The 12,722-nt window shown below is 38.7% G+C and overlaps 1 protein-coding gene across 4 annotated transcripts in view; it reads right to left on the bottom strand.

The window, feature by feature from the left end:
• fech (ferrochelatase) overlaps nt 1-9,930 on the bottom strand; it is a 32,719-nt gene extending 22,789 nt beyond the window's left edge. For 2 of the 4 annotated variants that reach the window (XR_009061074.1, XM_057818442.1), the window contains exons 1-6: nt 9,783-9,930; nt 6,256-6,346; nt 5,933-6,052; nt 4,771-4,919; nt 4,017-4,151; nt 3,609-3,715 (exon numbers count right to left, since the gene is read on the bottom strand). Coding sequence is in view for 3 of the 4 variants with exons in the window: in XM_057818442.1 (XP_057674425.1) it covers nt 3,609-3,715; nt 4,017-4,151; nt 4,771-4,919; nt 5,933-6,052; nt 6,256-6,346; nt 9,783-9,903 (723 nt within the window). In the remaining variant the exon portion in view is untranslated. Of the gene's footprint in view, nt 1-3,608; nt 3,716-4,016; nt 4,152-4,770; nt 4,920-5,932; nt 6,053-6,255; nt 6,347-8,922; nt 9,151-9,740 lie in introns of those variants that run through there. The other 2 variants (XM_057818444.1, XM_057818443.1) reach the window with 2 other exon arrangements.
• Between the last annotated feature and the right edge of the window lie 2,792 nt (nt 9,931-12,722).

Here is a 12,722-nt window from a genome sequence, read left to right as displayed (position 1 = left end):
CGCTGTGCGTGTGCTTGGAAGCCATGTTGCAAGTGACGTTACTTACGTCACTAAGTGACGTCATGACGTCAGTACGGAGCATGTGCAGAAAGAACGCAACCAGACACCATTCCGCTTCCCTGTTTACATGATATAATTTTACTTCTAATCGGTTTGGGAAAAGGAATATTCTACCCCTGTGAAACGGAATGAAATTACATTCGGTTTGGGCCTGTTCATTCCGAATGAGGTGTTTATATGGAACACATTTATTCGGTTTGAACATCTAAACCGATTGCAATTGGAATATTTGGCTCCATGTAAACGTGGCTATAGATGCATTTCCACTTTTGGAGACATAATCTAAGAAAAAAAATCCGGAACCCATGTTGTAGGATTTTTCAATTATTTATTTGTAATTTACTGGGTTTATAAGTATTTGTGCCCCTGAGAAAATCAGTGTTATTATTTAGTTGAGAAGCCATTACAAAGGTCAGACGCTTTCTGTAGTTCTTCAGCAGGCTTTCACATATAGAAACAGGGATTTTGGCCCATTCCTCCACACAAATCTTCTCTAGATCTGTCAGGTTTCGGGGCGGTCGTTGAGAAACACCAAGTTTCAGCTCCAGCTAAAGATTGTCTATTGGGTTGAGGTCTGGAGACTGACTGGGCCACTTCAGAACCTTGATATTCTTTTTACCGGCCACTCCTTGGTCAGCTTGGCTGTATGCTTCAGATCATTGGCATGTTGGAAGATCCAGCCATGACTCATCTTCAAGTCTCTGACTGAGGGAAAGAGGTTGTGGCTCAAAATATGACGATATATAGCAGCATGAGGTTTCCACTCGCATGCTTCACAGTGGGGATGGTGCTCTTGCGATTGTACTCATCCTTCTATTTCTTCCACACACGACGAGTAAAGTTTGCACCAAAAAGTTCAACTTTGGTCTCATCTGACCACATGACTTTCTCCCATGACCACCATGCATCATTCAGATGGTCCCAGACAAACTACAGACAAGCCTTCACATGTACTGGCTTCAACAGGGGAAACTTCTTAGCAATGCATGATTTTAAACCATTGCAACGTAGTGTTTTATTGACAATAGCCTTTGAAACTGTGCATCCAGCTCTCTTCAGGTCATTGACCAGCTCATGCCATGTAGTTCTAGGCTGAGCCCTCACTTTTCTCATCATGAGTGATGCCCCATGAGGAGAGATTTTACATGGAGTCCCAGTCCGAGGTAGATTATCAGTTATTTTTAGCCTTTTCCATTTTCTAACAATTGCTACAACTGTTGATTTATTCTCACCAAGCTGCTGTCCAATTGGCCCATAGCCTTTTCCAGCTTTGTGGAGCTCATCAATTTTTTTCTCTGGTGTCTTTCGAAAGCTGTCTGGTCTTGCCCATGGTAATGGATTATGACCGACTGTGGGGTGAACAGGTAACGATAATGAGCTCAAACGGGTGGTGGATGGGTGGTTACTGAAGGAATAGAATCTTTTCTCGTATTTACCGTTTGGCTGTTTGTATTACTCTAATATACCCAATAAAAAATAAATAGCATTTATATCATAGTTGAAGGAAAACAAGCAGAATACAGTACATTTGACATAGGGCATAAGAGATACGTGACGCCTTCTGACCACGGAAGCCCAACGCGTGCGTCATGCAGTTGACTGAACAAGATTGAGGCTGACTACCATGTGATAGGCAAGACATCTACAAGCCCACTTCTGCAACACCACACCAAATTTCATAATCAGCTCTTTAGAACAGTCCAGAACAAATGGCGGGACATCCTGTACTACCACAACACCCGATAACAAAGTGTTTGATAGCTCAGTGCCTCTCAGATGGTTAGGCGCCCCGAACCTCCCACCTCAGTTGCCTCATTAACCACGACCCAGCAACGGTGACACATGAACTTGACCGCCCAAATCTACAACAGAAAAACACCCAAACACACACTTCCTTCTGCTCACAGCCCGCCCCGCGAGAGCCTCCAAAAAGACTAAATGTTTAACTAATCATTGTCATTTTTCTCGGGAATCTTTTGTTGTCTTTTTACATGGCGACCCTAGAACCAGACTGCCTCCTCGCCCGGGTCTGTTGCTGTTTTGTCTTGCTGTTTGATCATTGTCGACCTGAATAAATTGTCAACTTGTGTTCCGAAGCCTTTTTCCAGCTTTCAAAATGGAGTCAATAGAAGGGGTTAAGACTAAGGGGAACGCACGGGGTCTGGCCTTTTGGCCGGGTTCTCGCCAGAGCTGCGCTAGCGCGGGTCCGGCGGTTCGGTTGGTGTGATTCCTGCAATCTGGCTAAAAGGTCAGATTCCTTCATTACTCATGGGGTAAAAGTGAACCTTTTTTAAGGTAGACTATGAGTGTCATAATTATTGCTGATTCTCAGGGGTACAAATGTAACAGGAACACGTCAGTCCGCAGCAGAGCGTGGAAACCTCCCTTCCGATTCCTTTATGTGGGGACGCTGACAGCTATACCGTTGGCTCAAGCTTTATTGGCGCAGTGGTTAACGTCCCTACATGCCAAGTGGAAACATGGTGGCGCGTAGGTTCACGTCCCAGCCAGACACGCTGACACCCCAGTTACACAAATACTACCAAACCCCAGTAAATTATAAATTACTTAAAAATCATACAATTAGGTTGTTGGTTTTTTTTTTTTAGATTATGTCTCTATAAGTGGAAATGCCATCTCTCTCTCGTCCTGCTGCAGAGAGACTTGTCCATGCCTTTATCTCCTCCAGGTTGGACTATTGTAACGCACTCCTCATCGGGATCCCTGGCAAGAGCCTACAAAGGCTCCAGTATGTCCAAAACAGCGCTGCCGGGGTCCTGATGAGGGTGCGTAAACATGAGCACATCACCCCCATCCTTCACACCCTACACTGGCTCCCTGTTCGCCTCCGTATTGAATTCAAAATCCTCCTTCACACCCATCACTGTCTACATGGTGTAGCCCCCACCTACCTCACCGAACTCTACACACCAAATACTTCAGCCAGAACCCGGTCAGGCCAACTGCACCGTCTACTCCCACCCAGGACTCTGCTCAAGACTATGGGCGACAGGGCCTTTGCAGCTGCTGCTCCCCGTCTGTGGAACGCCCTCCCAGACCACCTCAGAGCCCCGCAGACAGTGGATGCCTTTAAAAAAGGACTAAAATCTTACCTTTTTAAAAAAGCGTACCCTGGCTAATTTTATCTGATTTCTATCTGATTTTATCTGTTTCTTTCTATTTTTGCGTTTACTCTTTTAGTCTTTTTATTTTTTACATGGTAATGTGCACTTTGAGATTTGTTTTTCAAATGTAAAGTGTGTTATAAATAAAATGTAATATTATAATTAAATGCATTTATAATCGAAATTTCAGACCTACCTATTTTCTAAGTGGGTGAACTGGCAAAATCACAAGGGGTGCAAATACTTCTGCTCCTCACTGTATATTGTATAATGAAGTTTGCAACCAATTTCAACCCATTAGTTGCTATGACAACTTTTTGTCTAGATGTAATGTTTTCAATTATTTTCCCTGTTGATTCTGCCCCATTAGGATTGTGCATGGGTGGATGCACGTGTGTGTAGCTGTACGTGTGAGTGTCTAACCTCCACCAGCAGAGGGTGTGTGGGCCAACGGTCAATAACACTCCAGCACATTTTTGGCCTGTCGCTTCTGCTTCTATAGTAACGATAGATGGCGTTTAAACTGCTACCTGTTTACACAAGAACAAAGATTCACGTTATGAACAAAAACAGGGCTCGTTTTTTTAAGATCTTTTGAGATTATTGGGTGTTGCCCTGATTAGCAAATTGATCATTATTACAATAAGGTGCCTTTGAGATTTCCAATTTCTAATTAGGGAAAACAAACATTATAAGTAAAGGTAATCACATTGAACTCAAAATTTGTTTCAAGAACATAATTAGACACAAGCCACTACAGAAATAAAAAATAATGAAACACCTCATTGTTCTGGTAATGTATGGGGGAAAAACATGATGTGTTTCTGTGACCTGTGGTGGAGCAGCTGTACTGAGGATATTGTGTGAAAGCCACAGCTCGGTCCACTCCGTCTTTCTCCATCTCTTCGATGGCCTCCTCAGTCAGTGGGTGGACATACCGAAAACCGATGTAGAATTTATGAGGTGCTGATGTGAAAAGAAGAGAAAGATTGACAAGTGCTACTACAACTACTGGGTTCAAGAGGACATGAGAATGCAGAGAACCGCATCAGTTTTGAAGTTGATTGTCTGATGATTTCTAACTGCTGCTTATAGTTTGTGTTATCAGCCCAGTCCGAAGCAGGCGTGTGAGCAGCCGCTCCTTAACCTTGTTGCTATCTTGCTATACCACCCACAGACTGCTGCTGATTAAGAAGTCTGAAACCATTATTTCAGTTGTACAATTTCTCAGCCGGGACATAGAAGTTAATCTAAAAACAAATCATCTAATTTTATATTACTTATCATATTAAGGGTCAAGAGGAACCTGGAGCAAATATATGATGGACTCTGACAACTATTTAGTCAACTTTACACTCAAGGCCAGTTTAAAGTCTTGACTGAACCTACGGATACTTTAAATGTTATGACTGTTCGCTGAACAGAGCTGCACAAGCAGAGGAAAAAAAAGACAACACAATCACACGGAGCTGCCAAAGTTTTGAAGTGCCAGATAGAGAGGCAATATTTTGCAGCCAGTTTATTCACTGAGTGTTTGAATAACTACACCTGCTTGTAAGAGTGTCATGTTGATGCCTGCTCTCACCTGTTTCAGGGCTCATTTCATCCAACAGCTTTACCATGCCCTCTCCCTGCATGGCGGTCCAACGTTTGATGGGTGAGCCTCCTCCAATTTTACTATACTGTTCCTGGATCTTTGGTGTGCGTCGCTTGGCAATGAACGGACCCAGCTTACTGTGGAACATGGAAGGACATTTACACAAAATATGAAGTACACTACAAATAGAGAATAAATCATTCTATCTGAATAGACAACTCTTCAAAACTATTAATTATAGACATATCAAATCACTCCGAGAGTTACATGGCTATAGTGCTGCAACCATTAATCGATTAACTCAATTATTTGATTAGAAAAAAATATTCGAATTAAATTTTGTTGCTTCGAGTATTCGTTTAATTAAAGTGGCATTGTAATGGTTCATTTTGAAAGTGTTTTCATGTAGTTTTATTGATTAGGATGGATACACTGCCCTCTGGTATGCCTCTTTTCACATGGCTGAATCCAAATGCTCCCCGTTAAGACCAACCTAAGCTAAGTTTTTGTTTGAGCTAATGTTTTTTTAATGCATTCATAATTTAGTTTATAGGTATATTCAGCCGCTTTTTTTTGTTGTTTTTTTTTTTTGCGGGAATAGGTGTCTGAACCATTTGTTAAGAGGATTGTAAAAAAAAAACAAAAAAAACAAAACAAAACAAACAAAAAAACTTTAGCATTTTATAGCATCTAAGCTAGTGGACTTTTTTCTTTGTAAGTTAACCAATTGTTCTTTTGTTGGACATAGATCCTCATTAAAAAAAAAAAAAAAAAATCAAATCGTTTGAGGCCCAGCTCAGGTATTTTAATTTTTCATGTTCCTTATCCGATTACTCGATTATTCGAACTAACTAGTTTATCGATTAATCGACTACTAAAATATTCGATAGCTGCAGCCCTACATAGATACAATACTACCGTCAAAGTCTTTCAATTTGCATACAACTGCCCTGACAAGAAATGTGTCCAATGTGTAGCTGGAGAATTTTCTTACTTTGAGCAACATGAAAATCGGTTTTGAATAACCATTAGTTAGAATGCCACACACAAAATACAAATAAACTTCACCTTGTAGGCCTATCTGTCATAACTGAAAAAAGTAAAACAACAATCCTATTAAGAAGTGTGTTGACACGACAGCAATTCGTACTTCTGTACGGGGAGTTTCATCAAGTCTCTGTCCATGAAGAGCCTCAGCAGAAAGTCATGCACATCTTCTAGTTTCTCAGGTCCTCCCATGTTCAACATTAGGATGCCAGTCTTGGGTTTCCTGCACATTAGTTTATTTTATCAATAATGTACTGTAGAAATTAAAATACAAATGCTTAAGTGTTTTAAAATGATTGATGCTAACATATAATCCTCAATTTTATTTCTAGCAGAAGCTATTGCTCATAATATATGTTGATGCAAAAACACTGATATAAAAAGAATTATTCATTAAAAAGTGTGTGTGCGTGCGTGCGTTTCCACCTATTGTCCTGTATTTCTGGGGTCGCAGTATGGGCCAAAGCTGCAGCAGTGGCTCGTCCTCTCACGCTTAGACTGACATTACTCCTGACAACTGCATGTAGAAAAAAATAAAATTAATCAGACATATGGCTTGGCTACTGAGTCAAGTCAACCCGACATACATTTGGTTTCAACAATACAAGCAAAACCTGTTTCAAATATATCTTTTTAAAAAAAATTTTTTTTTTTACCCGCAGTAAACCAGCCATTCTAAGGTTTTTGACTACCACTACGTTTCCATGAATTCAATCATTGCTTAAAAGATTTGGAAATCTAGAAAAGGAATGGCTAGTATAAATTGTGTTTATACACTGCTGGCCAAAAGTATTGGCACCCCTGTAATTCTTTCAGATAATGCTCAATTTCTCCAAGAAAATGATTGCAAATTTGCAATTACAAATGCTTTGGTAGTAATACCTTTATCTAATTTGATTGCAATGAAAAAACCCGAAAGAGAATGGGGAAAAAATGTAATCATTTTCATTTTACACAAAACTCCAAACATGGGCCGGACAAAAGTAACGGCACCCTCTGCCTAATACTTGGTAACACAACCTTTCGACAAAATAATTGAGAACAACTGCTTTTGATATCCATCAATGAGATTCTTACAATACTCTGCTGGAATTTTAGACGACTCTTCTTTGGCCAACCTCTCCAGGTCTCTGAGATTTGAAGGGTGGCTCCTCCAAACTGCCCTTTTTCAGATCTCTTCATAGGTGTTCTATGGAATTCAGGTCCGTACTCATCGCTGGCCATTGTAGAAGTCTCCAATGCTTTCTCTCAAACTATTTTCTGGTGCTTTTTGACGTGTGTTCTGGGTCATTGTCTTGTTAGAAGACCCATAACCTCTGAGGGAGACCCAACTTTCTCACACTGGGCCCTACATTATGCTGCAAAATTTGTTGGTAGTCTTCAGACTTCATATTGCCATGAACACGGTCAAGCAGTCCAGTGCCAGAGGCAGCAAATCAACCCCAAACATCAGGGAACCTCCACCATGTTTCACTGTGAGGACGGTGTTTTTTTCTTTGAAAGCCTCGTTTCATTTCCCGTAAACTCCATGTTGAAGCCTTTGACCAAAAAACTCTACTTTTGTCTCATCTGACCAGAGAACATTCTTCCAAAGCGTTTTTGGCTTTCTCAGGTAAGTTTTGGTAAACTCCAGCCTGGCTTTTTTATGTGCCTGGGTCAGAAGTGGGGTCTTCCTGGATATCCTACCATAGAGTCCCTTTTCATTCAGACGCGGACAGATAGTACGGGTTGATACTATTATACCCTCGGACTGCTGGACACCTTGAGCCTTGAGATTGCCCATGCTTCCTCACAATTTTGCTTCTCAAGTCCTCAGACAGTTCTTTGGTCTTCGTCCTTTTCTCCATGCTCAATGTGGTACACACAAAGACACAGGATAGAGGTTGACTCAGCTTTAATCAATTTTAACTCGCTGCAAGTGTGATTTAGTTATTGCCACCTTACTGCCAAATGTATCACATTTGATACACCAAAAATTTCATGATTTTGAGACTAATTTAGAATTTTGCCATTTCTTTTTTAATATAAAAATGATGGATGCAAGTCAACACATGCATCTGCAGGTTCCATGAGAAAAAAACAGGATTTAGAAAGGGTTATAGATATTAGAGAGCTTATTACACATATCCATTTTGACTTTTCTTTTTACAAATTTGAAAAAAAGGTTTCATTAGGACCTTATTTTTCAAATTTTGGGATTCTCTGATAATTGCTGCATGTTGCAGGTATTTAAGGGTTTAATTATACAATAACATTAAATTACATACCAGAAAAAAAAACAATGTAGAGCTGCAAAAAGAAAACAATGTAGAAAAGTGTTGTTGTTTTTTTGTTTGTTTTTATTATCATAGAATGAAAACACTGATAGGTGCTGTTCGATTCCCAGTTCAATCAAGGTACCGTTCATTTCACATGGTGTAATACCTCTAAACGTCGCAAGGGTGCCAACAGATTACGCAAGTTTAAAATACTGAAATTGTATAACTCTGATTTCATGTTCCAGGATATAAATGATTAAAATTCTGGTTAATATGGAGATTACTCACATAGACATACTGGGGGGATATCGACTAAGCAAAGGTTAGAGAATTAAAATTTCCTCATGTTGAGCTGTTTAGACACTGAATTCTGTGTTCGATAGTGACGGATATACGGAGTCCTGTTTACAAAATAAAACGTATGCAAAGAAAAGGGTATACTTTTAGACTTGAAACCAAAATAGCATAGTGTAAATGGACAACACATCGCAGTTATTCAAGTTAATTAAAAGAATTAGAGTTGTTAGAAAAGATTTATTTAAAGGGAAAGAAAAGGAACGTCTTACCGTTTATATTTATTGTGGAAAACTAGCCGGAAGCTGACTGTATTTAAACAATTATTTGTCTTTTATTTACGAAACTGATGCCAATGTCAATGGTGTATTGGTGCTAAATTTACTCCACGTAAAAACAGTGCATACCTTTATTACTGCACCTAAGGTACACCAGAAACAGAGCAATTGTGTCCTACCTTGTAATGTTTTAAATAAATTTTTACTTGCATAACCCAACAGAGATTCGTCCGAGCTAACTAAGCTCGATTCTAGTTACTCACATTGAATCAAGCGACCGGCGTTCCCCAGGACTGACATCATGATAGTTTCCAATTTTTGTCGATCTTGAAAACCACGCTGATTAATAAATTGGACACTTCTGGTCTCTTCTACCTTCCCCTTGCGTGTTTCCTTGTCTCGTGTACTTCGTTGTCCGATACGTCAACGAGATTCCTTCAGCTATCACCACCAGCTGCTGCGTCCCAACATGTCAAGTTAGGCTGCATGGTTGTTACTTCCGGGAACTTGAAAATTATTTTGAAAAAATAACATATTTAAAATATGCACAGTACTATACAGTTCTAAAAACACATCGTATTGTCATACTGTATCGTTCAGTATAGAAGGGAAGTAAAAATCCATTTTCTCTTCTGATTGAAACAACTGTGGGGTTTTGTTTTTGCGTTTTTTTTTTTTTTTTTTTGTAATATTAGTCGTGCAACTTTACTCTTCGTTGTGTTTTAATGGTTTGATATATGGTATCATTTAAAAGGAGTTCATTTTTAACGGTATTAGAGACATTTTATTTTCTTAATCATTGTTGTCACTTTCGTTTGATCACTTCCTCAAGCTTGACCGCTTGACTGAACTCCACATTGTTACGTCACGCCACTCCACAACGTAACCGCACCATCGATTGAAGTGGACACGCCCACTCGCCTTTAGAGTTATGCGTGATCGTTACGAGCAGATTGAAAATTACGAGTAGATTGTATTTTAGTCCTGTACATATGACATGATGCATGCGTATATGCATATGTTATAAGCAAGTATACAGTGTTGATATAAAAAGGAAATTTACACGCGTGTGTAAACTTACAGTAAACTCGATACTATTTGCGAGACACATTTCAGACTGTACCGGTTTTTCTCGATCTTCTTAAACCACTTCCTTGTTTCTTCAAAGTACATTTCACTCCCGAGTTCCCTGTCGTGATGGAGTGGATTTTCAGAAATGCGAGTCCAAACTCGTGACACTTCATAGTTCAACCACTGACACATCGGCTCTTATGATACTCGTCGTCGAGTTTGGTACATCATCGTCTACATGTTGACTGTTTACTGCCATCTACTGGTTAGGCAAGGCAAGACAAGACAATTCAACACAACGCAATTTAAAGTGCTTTACATGAAGGTCATAAAAATCACATTAAATCGTTATAACGATAAAACAAAGGCAATGGAAACAGAAATACAATTAATTACAATGAAAATCACATTAAATTCAAATAAGAAATGGAAATAAAGCAGAAAAGGAATAAAAAGCAACTAGGCAAGGCCGTAGGTTTGCATAGGGACGGTAGGGACATTACACCAGCAACTTTTCAGGATACTCAAATTGTCCCCACCAACTTTCAAACAACCTTATTTGCCTTATATAATGAGTTCAGTTATATAGGTCATTTAGATTGTCTTCCCATACGTTGTAAGGATAGAATTGACCCTACCATTATTAAATTAATTGATTGCATGATATACTTACCTTACATGATATACCCCTTTTCCCTTGTTGAATGTGCCGGTCCATTTTTCCCCCCTCATATGCACGCCTGATCGGCTGATGACTTGCATTTATTTAAAATACATTTATTTTCTACATTATTAAAATATATTTTTATTTGCACCCTATTCGGACTTTTTTTTTTTCCTGATACGGTAATCATACATTAATCATAATCGAGGTTAAAAATCTGTTAAAAGTTTGGCTTTGATTGTGGAATAAAAAGCAGTAGTATTTTACCTGAGGGAAGGCTCCATTTTATAAATTAATTTTTGTTATACCCTGACTCCGGACATTTTTTTCAGTTATATCTAATTTATTTCGACAAATATTGAGTGGTCTTAAAACAAATGTTTAACTTTTTGAATTCCTGGGTAGTAAAGAGGTTATTTACAAGTTTTTATTTATTGTGTATGTTAATATAATTTATGTTCAAATATTGCTATTTAAATTTGCTAATAAAATGCAGACATTTATCCTGGAAGTCAAAATGTTTCTTTCATAGTTTTTGAAAACAAAGGTTTGAATCAAATGATGTATCACTTGAACCAATACACATGAAAGTTAGAACAAGTCAATACAGATTTATTTTGCATTGATCATTTAGCCTATCAATTGATTAGGTTCATATTCGTGCGAGATGAAGGCGGGACCGTTGTTCACCCATTTTGTTTGGTCGTATTAATGTGCCGTCCCCGGCAAAAAAAGTGTACATGCATGTTATGCTGTTATATCGTCCCTACCAATTGAGACCAAACATACGCCCTTGGTAGACAGTTATGGATATGCTGTGATAAACAAAAGCGTTTTTAGCCCTGATTTAAAGGAGCTAACGGTTTTAGCACAATTCAGACCTTCAGGTAATTTGTTCCAGAGGTGAGGAGCATAATAACTAAGCGCTGCCTCACCCTGCTTGATTCTTGCTCTTGGAACATACAGCAGACAGGTTCCAGATGTCCTTAGGGGTTTAGATGTTTCATAGGGATACAACAAATCAAGCATGTATTTTGGCCCAAGGCAATTAAGTGTTTTGTAGCTGAGCAGTAGTTTTTTAGTCTGTGCTTAGACTCAATAATTACACCAAGACTTCTGACTTGATTTGTAGCTGTAAGTGACATTGTGCTAAGTGCATCCTTATCTTTGACATTTCCTTTTTTGGTCCAAAAATGATCACTTCTGTCTTCTTCACGTGTGACTGGAGAAAATTCTGGCACATCCATACATTGATTTGATGAATGCATTTACTCAGGGAGACTAAGGGACTATAATAATGCGGGGACACAGAAATGTAGAGTTGTGTGTTATCTGCATAGGTGTGAGAGGAGATGTCATACTGCTCCATGATCTAAGCTAGGGGAATCATAGATGTTAAAAAAGAGTGGTCCAAGAATGGACCCTTGAGGTTGCTTTTATGCATAACATGAATTTCAGCCAGTCATCTGACTACATCCATTGGCAATTACTGATCAGTTTTGTGTCTTTATGTGATTCTCCCAGTCTCTCTGTATCTGTCACAAACATCTAATGACAAGGAATGAGGAAAGGTGTAATACTGAATGAACAGTTGAATTGGAAGTCACAAAAAAGAATATAAAAATAAAACTGGCAATGAGTGTTGGACTACTGAACAAAACTAAACCCATTTTAAATTATAAAGTACGCACTATCTTGTTCTCTTCATTGGTAATGCCATACTTCAGCTACTGTGTGTAAGTTTGGGGCATTACATATCCCAGCAATTTACAGTCACTTATGGTACTTCAAAAAGAGGTAGTAAGAATAATGCACAAGTCTAAATACCTTGAACATACTGTTCTTGGAATCCAAGGGGTTAAAATTCCTAGATCTGGTCAAATTTAAAACGACCATAATCATGTTTAGGGCACGGAAGTTTTGTTTTCAAATTGACAAGGCGGGTATCATCAGAGAGGGGATTTAAACTTGAAAAAAAAAAAAAAAAAACATTATCACTGTACAACAAAAAGAGCTTTTGTCCTTCAATTTGTGGTGTGGACTTGTGGAATAAACTTAGTGAGGACCTAAAGAAAAGCGCTAATTTGAGCGTCTTTTTTCTGTAATTATAGAAACGAATGATAGTACTTATGTTGAGAAAATGTTGAGTGATGCCAACCATTGTTCTTTAGGCATTAGGAAATGAGAAAATAGGTCAATCATTTTGAACTGTTGTGAATTGTACTTGTCTGATTCATGCTGATGATTATGTAGCGGACAAAAGGGTAGGATTCATATAATTTTTTATTTTTTTACTTCTTCCTCCTTTTCGAATATTATGTTTTGTTT

Source organism: Corythoichthys intestinalis, chromosome 17 (genome assembly GCF_030265065.1).
Source record: "Corythoichthys intestinalis isolate RoL2023-P3 chromosome 17, ASM3026506v1, whole genome shotgun sequence".
Taxonomy (NCBI): domain Eukaryota; kingdom Metazoa; phylum Chordata; class Actinopteri; order Syngnathiformes; family Syngnathidae; genus Corythoichthys; species Corythoichthys intestinalis.
Note: the sequence above shows the minus strand (reverse complement) of the source record. Positions and strands in the feature narration are given on the sequence as shown.